This window comes from Cololabis saira, chromosome 8, assembly GCF_033807715.1.
Source record: "Cololabis saira isolate AMF1-May2022 chromosome 8, fColSai1.1, whole genome shotgun sequence".
Taxonomy (NCBI): domain Eukaryota; kingdom Metazoa; phylum Chordata; class Actinopteri; order Beloniformes; family Belonidae; genus Cololabis; species Cololabis saira.
The window spans coordinates 3,721,991-3,737,617 of NC_084594.1; the positions used below are offsets into that span (position 1 = coordinate 3,721,991).

The 15,627-nt window shown below is 44.0% G+C and overlaps 1 protein-coding gene across 1 annotated transcript in view; it reads left to right on the plus strand.

The window, feature by feature from the left end:
- ptprt (protein tyrosine phosphatase receptor type T) overlaps nt 1–15,627 on the plus strand; it is a 379,334-nt gene that overhangs the window by 237,148 nt on the left and 126,559 nt on the right. Inside the window, exon 15 of the mRNA XM_061728218.1 lies at nt 10,339–10,375. Coding sequence (XP_061584202.1) covers nt 10,339–10,375 — 37 coding nt within the window. The remainder of the gene's footprint in view (nt 1–10,338; nt 10,376–15,627) is intronic.

Sequence of the window (15,627 nt, forward strand, 5' to 3'; positions counted from 1 at the left end):
CCGGTAACATGACCCCCGAGCAATTATTACATAAACAGTGGCAAGAAAAACTCCCCTTTAGGAGGAAGAAACCTGGACCAGGACCTGGCTCATAAGGGGGGACCCTCCTGCCGAAGGCCAGACTGGGGGGTCAGGGACAGCAGCAGCACAGCAGGCAGGTGGAAGCAGCAGCGGGATGAACGGGGGTGGGGACAGCAGGCAGGTGGAAGCAGCAACGGGATGACCAGGGGTGGGGACCGCAGGCCAGCACCAGCTCCCGAAGCTCCGGCCCAATCAGCAAGTCCCAGGTTGGGGTGCAGGGTCGGGGAAAGGTTGAGAAGGGGCAGGGCCAGGGAGAGGAGTCTTGAAGGACGAACCTTCTCCCCCGCCCAAAAGGGGCCGTTACCCTGCCCCCCTCACTCCCACACTGCAGGATCCGGTGTTTTGCATTCAGAGATGCTCTTCGCCACCGACATATTGTTGTACTCTGGATAGGAAGGAGGAAGAAGTCTCACTCTGTTGAAATGTTAGTGGTGTTTTTAACAACTGAATTTGTTGGCGACTATTTCTATTCCCCATTTTTTACCGTTGATGAGTCCAGAGATGCAGACGTTGACAGGACCCTACATGTAAATATTCAGCCGTCTTAAATCCGACATGTGATGGCGATACAGAGATCAGAATTATCTGCAGCGGTCACAAAGGGCTATGATTTAATTTCTCAGCTGTCAATCATCCGTGGGAGGAGGCGTCCCCCTCTTTCCTGCAGCGGCGACGTTTTAACGCCTAAAAGAAAAACGTCTCATTTGCATGTTAGAAGACTCAGTCCAGGTTTGATTTCATGGATGAAAGTGCGTTTCTCGTCCTCCGCCGGTCCGGGATAATCCTGCTTTTCCCTCCTCTGAGTCCACCTGTCCATCACGGAGGATGTCTTTCCTCCTCTCCTCCACTCCTCTTTGTGTCGCCGTCTCTCCGGAGTCGTCCTCCTCCATCCGCCCTCTCTCCATCTCCTCAACCTCTCGGCCCTGAAAAAGATTTATTCCTTCACTTCTTCCCAGTAACATCTCGTTTAACCTCAATCTTTTACTTATTCCTTAGTTTTTTTCCCCGCTTTTGATCTTTATTTATGTTTCTTCTGCCTCACAAACGCTTCTTTACTCATCTCCAACAAACCCTCCCACCTCCTCTTTCGTTTCTGTTTCTCTTTTTCATGTTTTTGTTTCGTCTCATCTCAGTCTTTCTCTGTTCGTCCCTCCATCCCTTCTTCTTATGATCTCTTATACCGGCCTCATCCGTCCCTAAACTTTCTCTTCATGTCTCGTCTCTCTTCACATTTTGGTTTCCCGTCTTCCGTCCATCTCTCCGTCCTCCCCCTGGGGGACATCAGTCTCTCGTCTCCCGTCATCGTGCCAGTTAGCTGCCACTCAGCACGTTGAAGCTTCCCACCATCGCCGATCTCACTTCCTCTCTCCGACGCTCGTGTGAGGTCAAACAAGCCTGGAAGAACCCGAGGCAGGAAGTTGGAAGAGCGGGAAGTTGGAGGAGCGGGAAGTCGGACGGACAGGGAGTCAGACGAGCTGGAAATCGGAGGAGCTGGAAGTCAGATGAGAAAGGAATCGCAGGAGCAGGAAATTGGACAAACGGGGAGTCGGACTAGCAAGAAGTCGGATGAGCTGGAAGTTGGAAGAGCGGGAAGTTGGAGGAGCGGGAAGTCGGACGGACAGGGAGTCAGACGAGCTGGAAATCGGAGGAGCTGGAAGTCGGATGAGAAAGGAATCGCTGGAGCAGGAAGTTGGACAAACGGGGATTCGGACAAGCAGGAAGTCAGACTAGCAGGAAGTCAGACTAGCAGGAAGTCGGATGACCTGGAAATTGGAGGAACTGGAAGTCGGATGAGCCGGAAGTCAGACGAACAGGGAGTGAGACAAGCAGGGATACTGACGAGCGGGAAGTCGAACGAGCGGGAAGTCGGATGAGGAAGAAGTCGGATGAGGAAGAAGTTGGATGAGGAAGAAGTCGGACGATCCGAGCAGGAAGGACGAGCTGGAATTTAGTCCAGCAAGAAGTCAGATGAGCGGCGGGAAATCGGACGAGCGGGAAATCGGACGAGCGGGAAGTAGGACGAGAAAGGAATCGCAGGAGCAGGAAGTTGGACAAACGGGGAGTGAGACGTCAGACGAGCTGGAAATCGGGTGAGATGGAAGTCGGATGACCTGGAAATTGGAGGAACTGGAAATCGGATGAGCAGGAAGTTGGACCAGCCGGGAGTCGGACGATCCGAGCAGGAAGGACGAGCTGGAATTTAGTCCAGTAAGAATTCAGACGAGCGGGAAGTCAGAAAAGCAGGAAGTCGGACAAGGAAAAAGTCGGACGAGGAAGAAGTCGGACGAGCGGGAAGTCGGACGAGCGGGAAGTAGGATGACCCGGAGCGAGACGGGGTGACCATCAGGGCTGAGTTCCAGCAGTGATGAAGAAAACACTTCATCTCAGAAGTGTTTGTGTTGCCACTGTGTGATTGGAGGACAGTGGAGAATCCCCGTCAATAATTAGGTTATCCCTCGTCTGACCGACGAGCAAAAGAGTTTGAAAGACAAATTTACCGTCATCAATCTGTGTCGAAGATTAAAAAATCAAAGTATCACTGAAAATGAATGGAGAGTAAACAAATCTGTTCGCTCTCACCTCATCGCCTTTTTGTTCCACCGGAGGTGACGATCAAACCTCAACAAAACACAACACAGGAGCCCAGAAGGTTCTGTTTCACCCTCCGAGCAGTTGTGTTTGCGTCTCCCCAACATCACAATCATTTATCCTCCGACGCTCATCGTCACGTTGGCAGATTGGCCTCTAATCCTCCCAAGTTTCTGTAAATCATAAGTGGCAGTTAAAGCAGCAGCGTGGGAACGACTGTGAAGCCGCGCGGCTGCGATTCTCACTAATCCTGAACGACGGGAGAATCGCCCAGAGATGAAGAGCTTTCTGTGAATCATCGGAGGAAAATAAGACAGTTGTTGATCCACGATGAGGGAAGATGAGTCGGACTTTCCTAGAGAAGACAAAGGAACCGGACGAGAGACGGAGCCGTGAGACACCGTTCCTGAAAAGAAAAAGAGCCTCGGGGGGCCGGCAGAGGTGCCGACAATCAACGTCATTCACCGCCCACACACACACTCTGTCTCTCTCACACACACACACACACACACACACACACACACACACACACACACACACACACACACACACACACACACACACACACACACACACACTCACACTCTGTCACACACATACACACACACACACACACACACACACACACACACACACACACACACCCCAACACCAAACACACTGCCACTTCTGAAGGTTCTGGGAGAGCGGTTTTGCCATCTGACAGCCGGTGTCAATCAGGATGCACTCGGATGATTCAGGAAGCCCCAACTGCACTTTAGTGTGTGTGTGTGTGTGTGTGTGTGTGTGTGTGTGTGTGTGTGTGTGTGTGTGTGTGTGTGTGTGTGTGTGTGTGTGTGTGTGTGTGTGTGTGTGTGTGTGTGTGTGTGTGTGACGGAGGGAAAGTCTTAAGGCTGAATTATGGTTCTGCGTCACATCGACGCCGTGCCTATGCCGTAGGCAGTACTCCCCATGCCCGCTAATTTGCAATCTTTTCCTGAATGGTTTATCCAACTTTTCCGGTCACAGTGAATCAAAGAGATAAGGACAACTATTGTGCAAAAAACCCAAACAAAACAAAATCACAAACACACGCAGAAAAGAGGCTGAAAGTTCACGACTGCTTCAAACCGGAAATGCGTTGCTACCAAGCGAACCAATCACGCGTCAGTGCCGGCATCAGTGACGGCGTGTGGTACGCGTCGACGTGTCCCCTACGGCTTAGGCACGGCGTCGTTTTGACGCAGAACCATACCTGCGTCATACTTTTGGTTTGCGTCATACCTTTGGTTTGAGGGACTGTGATTGTCCAAGAAACTTTGACCTGAAGGAGCAAAAAACAAAGAAAAGAAGATGCAGAGAGCCAGAAAACAGACCCCCCCCCCCCCCCCACACACACACACACACACATTCAGCAGCTGCACACACACACTTGGTATTCTGGTCACAGCAAATTTAACTACAACACACACCCCACACATGCACACCATGCCTCCTCAGCCCAGAAATCTGCCCACTATACCTCTAGTATGTACTGATTTTGCCAAAGTGCATTAAGGAGTATTCAGAATGCAAAGAAATGCACAAAATTGGGGGGTGGTAGTCTAGTGGCTACAGAGGTGGGCTTGGGTCTGGAGGAATGACAACCAAGATGAACCACCTTGGGCCCCTGAGCAAGACCCTTAACCATAATTGCTCCATGGTGTGTTTGTCTCAGATGTAAGTCGCTTCAGATAAAAGCGTCTGCTTAATGACAGTAGTAGTAGTAGTAGTAGTAGTCAGAGCCGTCTGGGAGATTTGCGACGCCCTGTGCGAAATGGCTGGGGGGGCCCTCGCGCGCTCGCTACGCTCACGCGCGCAAAATTCTTGGGTTTTTCGGGTCGGATCGGGTGTCTATATGCGGATTTTTAACTCTCCAATTAGCAAAATACTGGATACCTTCCCCTGCCTCATCATCATCTCTTGCCTGGACGCGGGGCCCCACGGCTGCTTGAGACCCGGTCGGATCGGTGAATTTTGTAACAAATTTATCAAACAAGCCTTTCAGAGAGGCATTAAACTCTTCCATTTTCTTTTAGTCTTATTTTTTTCATCCCCTGATGGAAATTTCCTGAATCTGTCTCGTTCTCTCGACATTGTGTGACAGTTTGTTCCAACTCCACCGTCTGGATCAGAGCAGCTTGTGTCTGCGCTTGGTCTGACGCAGTTGTATTGAACAACAGACACGCGCATCATTGCACATATATTTATTGATATGCACAGACTAGTACACATTTAGGTCTGTAATGGAACGTGACTGTTCATATTTATAAGGGAAAAAACAAAAAAGAACAAAAAAACGCCCATAGCGCGAGGCCCCGTGCGGTCGCACGGTTCGCACACCCCTTGCGGCGGCCCTGGTAGTAGTAGTAGTAAAATACAAGATTCAAAAGGTCCCCTGATGGCTTTACTGCATCTGGGTACGTTTCTAGTATCCAACTGGCCAGTCTACCTTGCACGCCAGGTCCCATAATGCAATGCTTCACTGAAGCAGTAGTAGTCAGACTGGTCACATGACCAGCCTCCATTTGTGTCACAGTAAGAAAACCAACTGCCCTCCAAAAAGACTTCAATAATAACAATAAAAGTATTATTAAGCAAAGAAGCAAGTTTTTTTTTTTGGTTTAAATTTCAATTTATCCGATGGGAAAACGACCTTGGCAGTTCTGCAGTGACCAACGACTCGGAATCTCTGAATCAGCACCAGAGAGGAGAGTGTTGTATTGCCAAATCTCACGAGAGTGTGTTGCTCAGACAGAGACAGGTCTCAAACAAAGTTTCTCCTACTTTGTCGGTCGGAAAATTGCCATTTTGGTGTCAGAATGTTCAGAAGGTTTGTGGCTTTTGAAAAATGGGTCCCATATTTACTTAGGTTACTATGGGGCGAAGGAATTGGTAATAATCTGTGCTCACGTTCACTTTTCCCACAGGACTCAATAGACTCAGGACCTGCTGTTAGTCTCCTAAAGGGGGGGGGGGGGGGGGGGGGGGGACCCACGTGACACAGATACAGGAAACACAACCGTAGTGGGGGGGGGAGTTTATAAAACGTCTCTGGTTCTCCACAACGGTGGCGCCGGAGCAAGAGAAAGTTAGCTGGAGGAAGTTTCATTGGAAGACACTTCTCTTTAGGGGTGTGCAAACAAGGGTACCTCACGATTCGATTCGATTTCGATTATTGGAGCTTCGATTCTTCGATTCTTCGATTATAACGATTGTCGATTCGATTCGATTATTGGTGCCACGATTCTTCGATTATTGTGATTTTTAATGCTTTTTTCCATACAAGATTGATTTTGTCTTCATCTGTGGCTACATTTGTAAATAAATAGCCAATCAATTAACTCAGTTCCTCTAACAACACTCATTAAGTAAATAACAAGGTTTTTTGAACATTTGACATGTATTGTTCAAAGACACAAAATAATTTATTTTATGACTATGTAAACATTTGCTCTTTGACTTACTTAACTTTGACCAGGGAAAGCTGCACTTGCATGAGAGCGCCCTCTATTGGCGGAAAACACTGAAAACGGTCAAGCCCTGGATTTAATGAGTTCATTAATTCAAGTAAACTAGATATGTACTTCCATCAAATTTATTTTGTGTAAACATATCTGCCATATTTCAAGTGAACAATAAGAAATGTGCATTTTTGAAAATGAAATGATTCAGCAGCTTATTCAGTCTGGAATCTGGATAGGATAACTTAAAAAAAATAAAAATAAAAAATAATTAATAGATTCCAAATCGTCACGTGACGCATCGCGATGCATTGACACATCGATGAATTGCACCCACCTCTACTTCTCTTCCTGTAAAACGATTGATTATTCCCTCAAACCTGAAGACCGATAACGTGGCCTGAAAATGCGCCATGCCAGAGATGCTTTGACGAAGGCGTCAGCGTCGGCAGCTGCTCCAGCCATCTTCCGCCATCGCGGCTGATGAAGACAAATGTGCGGAGCGGCGTCGGGGGGCGATCCCGCCGTGACAGATGTGTGAGACGGGGACACTTTGTGGTGACGGCCCGTCATCGATGGGGGGGGAAGAGGGGAAGAGACGGGAGCTGCTGAAGGAATGAAAAGAGCAGGTATTAAAGGAGGCACGCACCACTTCAGGGGGTGACAGCCCCGTGAAATGGAAATGACAGCAATGGTCAAAGCCTGAAACGGTAAAGCGAGGCGTCAGCGAGGGAGAGGGGGTAGGGGGGGGTGACCGGCCTCAGCCTCGGCTGGGATTTACAGAGTCTGAAAAGATTTAATTGATATACTCTTTAATCTTCACATACTCCAACTGCTGGGAGAAGAAAACAGAGAGACGTGTCAGCGTGACCTCTGGACGCTGGACGACTGCTCTTAATCACGATGGAGACTCTCAGCGGCACCATGAGCTCATTTCAGGGGGTTTATCCAATTCAATTCAACTTTATTTATATAGCGTCTAATACAACAGATGTTGTCTCTAGACGCTTTCCAGAGATCCAGAACATGAACATAAACATAAACATAAACATAAACCCCCGAGCAATTATTACATAAACAATGGCAGGTAAAAACTCCCATAGTGGGAGAAAAGCCTTAAGCCAAACAGTGGCAAGAAAAACTCCCCTTTAGGAGGGAAGAAACCTTGAGTAGGACTAGGCTCATAAGGGGGGACCCTCCTGCCGAAGGCCAGACTGGGGGGTAGGGGACGTCAGCAGCACACAGCAGGTTCTAGAAGAGAATTGAAAGCTAATTTAAGAGTATCGCTTTCAACATCCATATGAATATTAAAATCACCCACTATGATGAATTTATCTGTACTGATCAATAATCCAGAAAGGAAATCTGAAAATTCAGACAAAACTCTAGATAAGCGCCAGCAGGGGGCCGATACACTACCACTAACACAACTGGCTTCTCTGATTTCCAGCTCGGAAATTTCAGACTAAGCGTGAGGCTTTCAAATGTATTATAATTGCACTTAGGTTAAATTTTTGTTTGGAGACTGGAGTTATAAATTGCTGCGACTCCTCCGCCTCGGCCCATGTTTCTAGGAATGTGATGATTAAAATAGCCGGGCGGAATCGATTCATTCAAACTAACATACTCTTCCTCCTGTAACCATGTTTCTGTTAAGCAGAAAACATCACTCCTGCTCTCTGTAATTATATCATTTACTAACAGAGACTTGGAGCTTAATGATCGTATATTTAGTAGTCCGCATCTAATTTTTCGGTCTCTTATTGGTACCAAATGTGCATTGGTTTTAATTTTTACAAGATTATTTTGGTTAACGCCTCTATAACGCCGCACCTGGTGAACTTGTGGAGGGCGGGGAACTACAACCACTTCTATTTTGCCAGGCACCTGGTCAGAGTTACCAATTACATCATGTAATCCTATAGTCTTAGAGTCGCCAATTATATCATGCAATCCTACAGTTTTGTTGGCAGGCGTTGGTCCTCGAGAAGCAGCAGAGAAGTGTGTTAAACTACAGCTCTGCATCCTGGCCTGGACCCTGCGATGTCAGGGAGAGGGTTTAATAAAACAGACTAAATTACTAGAGACAAGAGCAGCACCAGCCCGGGTGGGATGAATGCCGTCTCTTCTAATCAGACCGGGCTTTCCCCAGAACGTTTCCCAATTGTCCATAAAGGCCACGTCGTTTTCTGAACCGCCACCGCCACCGATACAACCAGCGACGGAGCGAGACCATGCGACTAAACATGTCATCGCTGGTCAGATTGGGGAGGGGACCAGAGAAACCTACGGAGTCTGACATGGTTTTGGCATAGTTACACACCGAGACAATATTAATTTTGGTCACTTCCGACTGGCGAAGACGGGAGTCATTATCCACATTTTTACAGACCGGTTACTGAAGTAGGGCCTCATTTTTAGTTTCTGTCTCTTTGGAAAGAAATAAGATGAACAGCATTTGTAATGATAGATGCAGAAATGATCCTTTTTAGTGTTTTTTAGATCAGATGGACAATCGGATATAGAGGAAGGATGGATGGATGGATGGATGGATGGATGGATGGATGGATGGATGGATGGATGGATGGATGGATGGATGGATGGATGGATGGATGGATGGATGCATGGATGGATGGATGGATGTTTTGTAGCTGTATGATCATGAAGCTGAACTGAGTTGAACCCAAAACGCTGCCGTGAATAAACTCGTCCTCCCAGACTCCCGTCCCCCAACGACGTGGGTTCGGTTTGGTGACAGTTTGGTGACAGTTTGGTGACGGTTTGGTGACGGTTCGGTGACGGTTTGGTGACGGTTCGGTGACGGTTCGGTGACGGTTTGGTGACGGTTCGCTGACGGTTTGGTGACGGTTTGGTGACGGTTTGGTGACGGTTTGGTGACGGTTTGGTGACGAGGTCCCGGCGTCTGGGAAACCTTCACAACCCCAATCCCCTCAACAAGCTGCAGCTTATCCTGAAAGGCGGCGAACAAGCAAAAAATTACACATTGTGATGAAGTCAAAGTGCCGATGCAGCGTAAACAGATTCCTCCGGATTTGTCCCAGAAATCCACAACGGCTCCGACTGAAGCCTCGATGCTGCATTTATATTAACTCCTTAAAAACATCTGATGGTTTCACCTCTGAAGAGCGTTTGAAAGTTATGAAATCCTCATGAACGTCTTCATTATGCCGCGGAGAGAGATTAGAGATGACTCAGCACTTTGTACTCGACTCCAGCCCGATTGGCTGCTCGTTGCTAGACGTGGGTCCAATCTCTGCCCGTGTTTCATTATCATCATTGTCACAAATACGATGCTGTTTTTGTGTTTTAACCCTTTCTGACCTACCATGGAACAAGTCCGCCTAAGCATATTTTTACATTTTTGCATGCAATACTGCCATTTTATGAAGTATTTTTATTTGCTATGCATCAAAGCAACCCATATAAGCCCATCTTTAATTATCTGGATGTTACAAGTCCAAACTAACTAAGTGTGCTTTTGATGAAGCATTGTGACACCATGGCTGACCTGAAACTGCAACTCCCTACCCCCTGTAGTGGCGACACCTTGAAACTGGCTTCAACAGAGACTTGAACCACGGGAATGCCATATGACGAAGTTCCTGACTGACTGATATGTTAATACCAACTCATTTAGCCACAGTCTTGAATCATGAGAACACCCTATGGGGAAATTTAGAACGTAGTGACAGTCATGCCAAATGTCCGATAACGGCATTTGGCCACAGATCACATCTGACTGTAAATAGTTTTTGTCTCTCACCTTTGGCTTGTTTATTCCTGCCTTTTGTGCTTTGAACTTACTGTATAAAAAGTCATGATTTCAACCATTCGTGGTCGGCACACCAACTCAGACCTGATCTGTGTCGGTCTGCTCACCGCCGGCTTACTGAATAAAACTCTTTTGTTTCCGATTCAGGGGCTAAATAGATACAATTTTTTCGTTTGTGGCGTTTGTGTTCACAAGGCAGCCGTCTGTAGCGGTTCAAAGCTGTTAACAAATGCCATGAGAACCAACTGTTCACTCATTGGTCAGAAATGAACGCGGAAGGAGTTTCCTCTTCCGTACCCCGGGAAAAACAACAACCTGAGCCTGGACCGGCTATGTGTAAAACCTGAGACGGACTTGATTTTGAGGAGCTGATCTGTGTTTTTCTCTCCACAGGAAACCAAAATCAACTGCGTCCGCCTCGCTCGCAAAGGTATGAGCACTCTTCCACTGACACTCCGCCTGAACGCTGACAATCCCACACCAGAGCAAGTCTGTGTTTAGTTTAGTCTGAATTATTGGCTCTAGAGCAGTTTGAGGGAACACACGTAGATACTGAGTGAGATTAACGAGGGAATCCCTCCTGACGATCACATCCTCCCATCTCTTCCCATCATGCACCGCTCTTCTTCCTCGTTTCTCTCTCTCCGACCTGCTCTCTCCATCCCACGTCCATGACTACGTTTACATGCAGTCAAAATTCAGGTTATTGCTAATATTCCGGTTACTGAAAGATTCAGAATATTCAGTTTACATGGTAATTAATCATTCTGGATATCTGGATCAAACCAGCGACGCACGGAGAACGTGATGACGCAATTCCCGTCATTTCCGCTTCTTCTTCCTGTATCCAAATTCAAAACAAATGCTGCTTCACGCAACTTTTCTCTCACCTTCTTGTAAATCTTCTATCCCGGTACTTTCTACCGTCTACAAATGCAGAAATGTGCATATCCTTCATTACATTTATGAAGTGATTAGTCTCCTCCTGGTCTTGGTTTCTCCGTGTTTATAAGAACTTCCTGGACTCAAAAGACCAAGATTCCTTGCGAACAGAGAATTAAAAACCCGAATATGAGCAAATTCCGGTTATTCAAAGGGGTTATTGGTGTTTACATGGCCGTGCAAATTTGGGTTATTGCTAATATTTGGGTTTTAAAAGGGTTATTGACTGCATGGAAACGCAGTCCATGTTGCTCCTCAGGGCAGGAAGCGGCACCCGGGGGTGATGATAAACTCTCTCCCTCCATCCTCTCCTGTTTTCCTCACGTCGCTCATCTTTATTTGCCGCCCATCTCATGAAAACACTCCCGTTTACGTGCCTGGCGATGCGCTTTGAGATCGATTTCTCACGCCTTCTCCCCCCCCGCCCTTTTATTTTTCCATCTGCATCAAGACATTGATTTGGTTTTTCATCAGACATTGATTTGATTTTTCATCCAGCCGTTTTTATTCATTCGTGCACATTTTTCTCATTTGATAACACTTTCTCTGGCTCTCTCCATGTCCCAGTTGTGTTGTTTTCCCTGGCTGTGGGTGGAGGTCTTCCAGAGTGTCTGCACTGCTCTGATTCTGTCTGCATGTATGTGTGCTTGAGGGAAGACGTGCTTTTAACTTTGTGGCAGTCTCCAGTCTCCAATTTGCAAACATTTTTCAGTTTATGAACCGCTAATTGTAGCCAAAATTAGACGTGTTTCCTGTTCTTGTGGACTGGACGGTGATCTGAGGCAACACTAGTAACGCAGAGACGCCTGCTATGGGCTAAAGGCAGAGAGGAACCAGCCTGGGTGACCTTTGCACTTCCCACTGCACCAAAACAGTAATAAAAAGATTTATTCATTTGAATAACTCTAAAAGATAAATAAAAGATATCAAAACATTTGATATAATTATTGCAAAAAAAACAACAAAAACATGAATTAATTATGGACAAAATAAGGGGTGTAAATATATGTGTGCGTGTGTGTGTATGTGTGTGTGTGTGTGTGTGTGTGTGTGTGTGTGTGTGTGTATATATATATGTATGTGTGTGTGTGTGTGTATGTGTAAAGAAATACATAAAAAAATAAATAAATTATATATATATAATATATATATATATATATATATATATATATATATATATATATATATATATATATATATATATATAGCCCGAGTACTGACAGGAATCAGCAGGAGAGACCACGTCTCTCCAGTGTTAGCGTCGCTCCATTGGCTACCCGTAAAATTCAGAATCCAATTTAAAATTTTATTACTTGCATATAAAGCCCAAAACGGCTTAGTTCCGCAGTATTTACAAGACCCGATAGTGCCTTATGTTCCTGGCAGAGCTCTCCGCTCTCAGAGTGCAGGTTTACTCGTAGTTCCTAGAGTATCTAAATGTAGATTTGGAGGGCGGGCGTTCTGCTATCAGGCACCACTACTATGGAACCAACTTCCAATCTGGGTTAAGGAGGCTGACACCACCTCCACCTTTAAAACCAAACTTAAAACATTTCTGTTTAGTAAAGCCTATAGTTAGTGTTTAGTAAACCTCTAGCTGGTGTTGGTAAATCTCTAGGTAGTGTAAACTCTAGTGTGTTAGAGTCAGTAGTCATAGTTGCAGGCTTTTTTTTTTACCTGCCATTGTTTATGTAATAATCGCTCGGGGTTTATGTTCATGTTCTGGGTCTCTGCGTTTGGAGACAACTTTTGTTGTATTGGACGCTATATAAATAAAATTGAATTGAACTGAATATATAAATAAATAAATATATATAAATAAATTACAAAAAAAAAAAAAATATATATATATAGTTAGTTTAAGTTAATATTAAAGTTTGATAAAGTTTGAGCCAACACGTGCACACGTAGTCTCGTTACAGCAGAATAATAAATAACTGCATTTCAACTCGTTTCATCTGAGATATTTCACGGTTAAAGTGTCTTACGTCCACAAACAAACCGGAGCCTCTGATTTCAGCGCCTGAGGACACTGTGAGGTTTGCAGAGGAAGAGCCGACGTGCAATTAACTGTTGCTCCTCTCTGCTCTTGCACCGCCGCGGCTCCGTGACCCACGGTTTAGCCTCTTTCTCGGCCTCGGGGAGATTCTCTTGATCCTTCACTTTTTCCTTCTTTCTCTGGGTCAGTGCTGATTATCACTTTCACAAGTTGCTCATTATTTGCTTTCCATGCTCTCTGCAGTGCTGAGAAATACTCAGATACAGTTTTATAGCTGCAAACACTTAACAGAGATGCCCTAAAAGTCAAGGTGTCACCGTAATCTACTTTAATTTATGCATAATTTACTCAAGATATCTGGAAAATGCAACATTAATAACTACTAAACTCGTTCAGAATCCATATTAGCTGCAATCTTTGCTATAAACATCATCAAAAAACAGCTTCTGGCAACATGTAGCGTAACTTTTAACTTTTAACTTTTTTCCTCCTTCGGCTCTTCAAAGCTCAAATATACATAAGTGAAAATGATAATTTAAAAATTTCAAATCCTGTAAACCGTCCAACACAAAACATTGGCCAATTTTTGTTTTCATTTTAGGTTTCTGAAAAAAGTCACAATTCTGAGATTAAAGTCACAATTCTGACTTTTTTTTCTCAGAATTCAGATTTATTTTCAGAAATGAAAAAGAAAATCATCCCTCAATTTTTTTGTTTTTGTTTTAGGTTTCTGAAAAAAGTCAGAATTCTAAGATTAAAGTCAGAATTTTGAGATTAAAGTCAGAATTCTGGGATTAAAGTCAGATTTCTGAGATTAAAGTCAGAATTCTGAGATTAAAGTCAAAATTCTGACTGTTTTGTAGAAATGAATAAAAATCCTCCCTTTGTTTTGTTTTAGGTTTCTTAAAAAAGTCAGAATTCTGAGATTAAAGTCACAATTCAGAGATTACATTTAGAATTCAGAGATTAAAGTCACAATTCAGAGATTAAAGTCACAATTCAGAGATTAAAGTCAGAATTTTGAGATTAAAATCAGAATTCAGAGATTAAAGTCAGAATTCTGGGATTAAAGTCACAATTCTGATTTTTTTTAGAAATGAAAAAGAAAATCATATGTAGGGTAACATGTAGGGTAACGTTTTTCCTCCTTTGACTCTTCAAAACTCAAACATACATATGTGAAAATGATAATTTAAAAATGTCAAATCCTGTAAACTGTCCAGCTCAAGACATTGGCCAACCCCCAAAAGGGGGCGGAGCCACCGGCCTGCAGCAGCTCTCCTAGTTCAACACGTGTCCTGCAGAAAAAAACCTGATTTATTTCATTTCAGTAGGTTTTAACACACAAAGATAATCTAAAATCGTCTCTTTTCCGTGCGGTTGCCTCAGCATCATCGGCCCAGAGCAGAGTTTTCTTTGTAAGTGCATGTAGCACAAAGAAAACAGTCCCGAGTAACTGACGTGCAGCAGAACAGTGAGCTCAGCCAGCGCCTCCACGCCACAAAGTTTGTGTATTATTTTTCCTTTCCTCACTCTTTTATTTCCTTTCTCTTCCATTTCTCCTCCCGTTATGTTTTATTAACCGGCCCACACACTTTCAGGCCCAACATCTGTCCTCACCAGCACATCTGCTAGCCCAGGGCTCGGCAACCCGTGGCTCTAGAGCGCCGCCCTAGTGGCTCCCTGGAGCTTTTTAAAAAATGTTTGAAAATGGAAATAGATGGGGGAAGGAAATATATTTTTTGTGTTAATATGGTTTCTGTAGGAGGACAAACATGACACAAACATTCTGAACGTTTTCCAATGCTGTAAAAATGTGTAGAATAATTACATTTCAACATTTCTGTTAACGAAGATTTTTACGTAAAAAATATTTGAGAGGGGAAGATTTTTTTTTTATTGTCCACTTCGAGAAAAAAGTCGAAATGTCAAGAAAATAGTCGAAATGTTGAGATTAATGTTGAAATATAATTTCAAGAATAAAGTCGAAACTTCGCCTATTTTCTCAACATTTCAACTTTTTTCTCGACATTTCGACTTTTTTCTCAACATTTTGACTTTTTTCTCGAAATTGTAGTTCAGCATTAATATCGACATTTCAACTTTTTTCTCGACATTTAGACTTTTTCTCAACATGTGGAGTTTTTCCAAAAATTGTGACTTTTTTCCCGACATTTCGACTTTTTTTCGACATTTCGACTTTTTTCTCAACATTTCGACTTTTTTTCTTGAAATTGTACTTCAGCATTAATCTCGACATTTCAACTTTTTTCTCGACATTTCAACTTTTTTCTCGACATTTCAACTTTTTTCTCAACATTTCGACTTTTTTTCTCGAAATTGTACTTCAACATTAATCTCGACATTTAGACTTTTTTCTCGACATTTGGACTTTTTTCTCAACATTTCGGCTTTTTTTATAAAAATTGTGACTTTTTTCCAGACATTTTGACTTTTTTCTCGACATTTTGACTTTTTTCTCAACATTTCGACTTTTTCTCGAAATTGTACTTCAACATTAATCTCAACATTTAGACTTTTTTCTCGACATTTGGACTTTTTTCTCAACATTTCGACTTTTTCTCGAAATTGTACTTCAACATTAATCTCAACATTTAGACTTTTTTCTCGACATTTGGACTTTTTTCTCAACATTTCGTTGTTTTTCAAAAAATTATGACTTTTTTTCCCGACATTTTGACTTTTTTCTCGACATTTCAACTTTTTTCTCAAAGTGCATA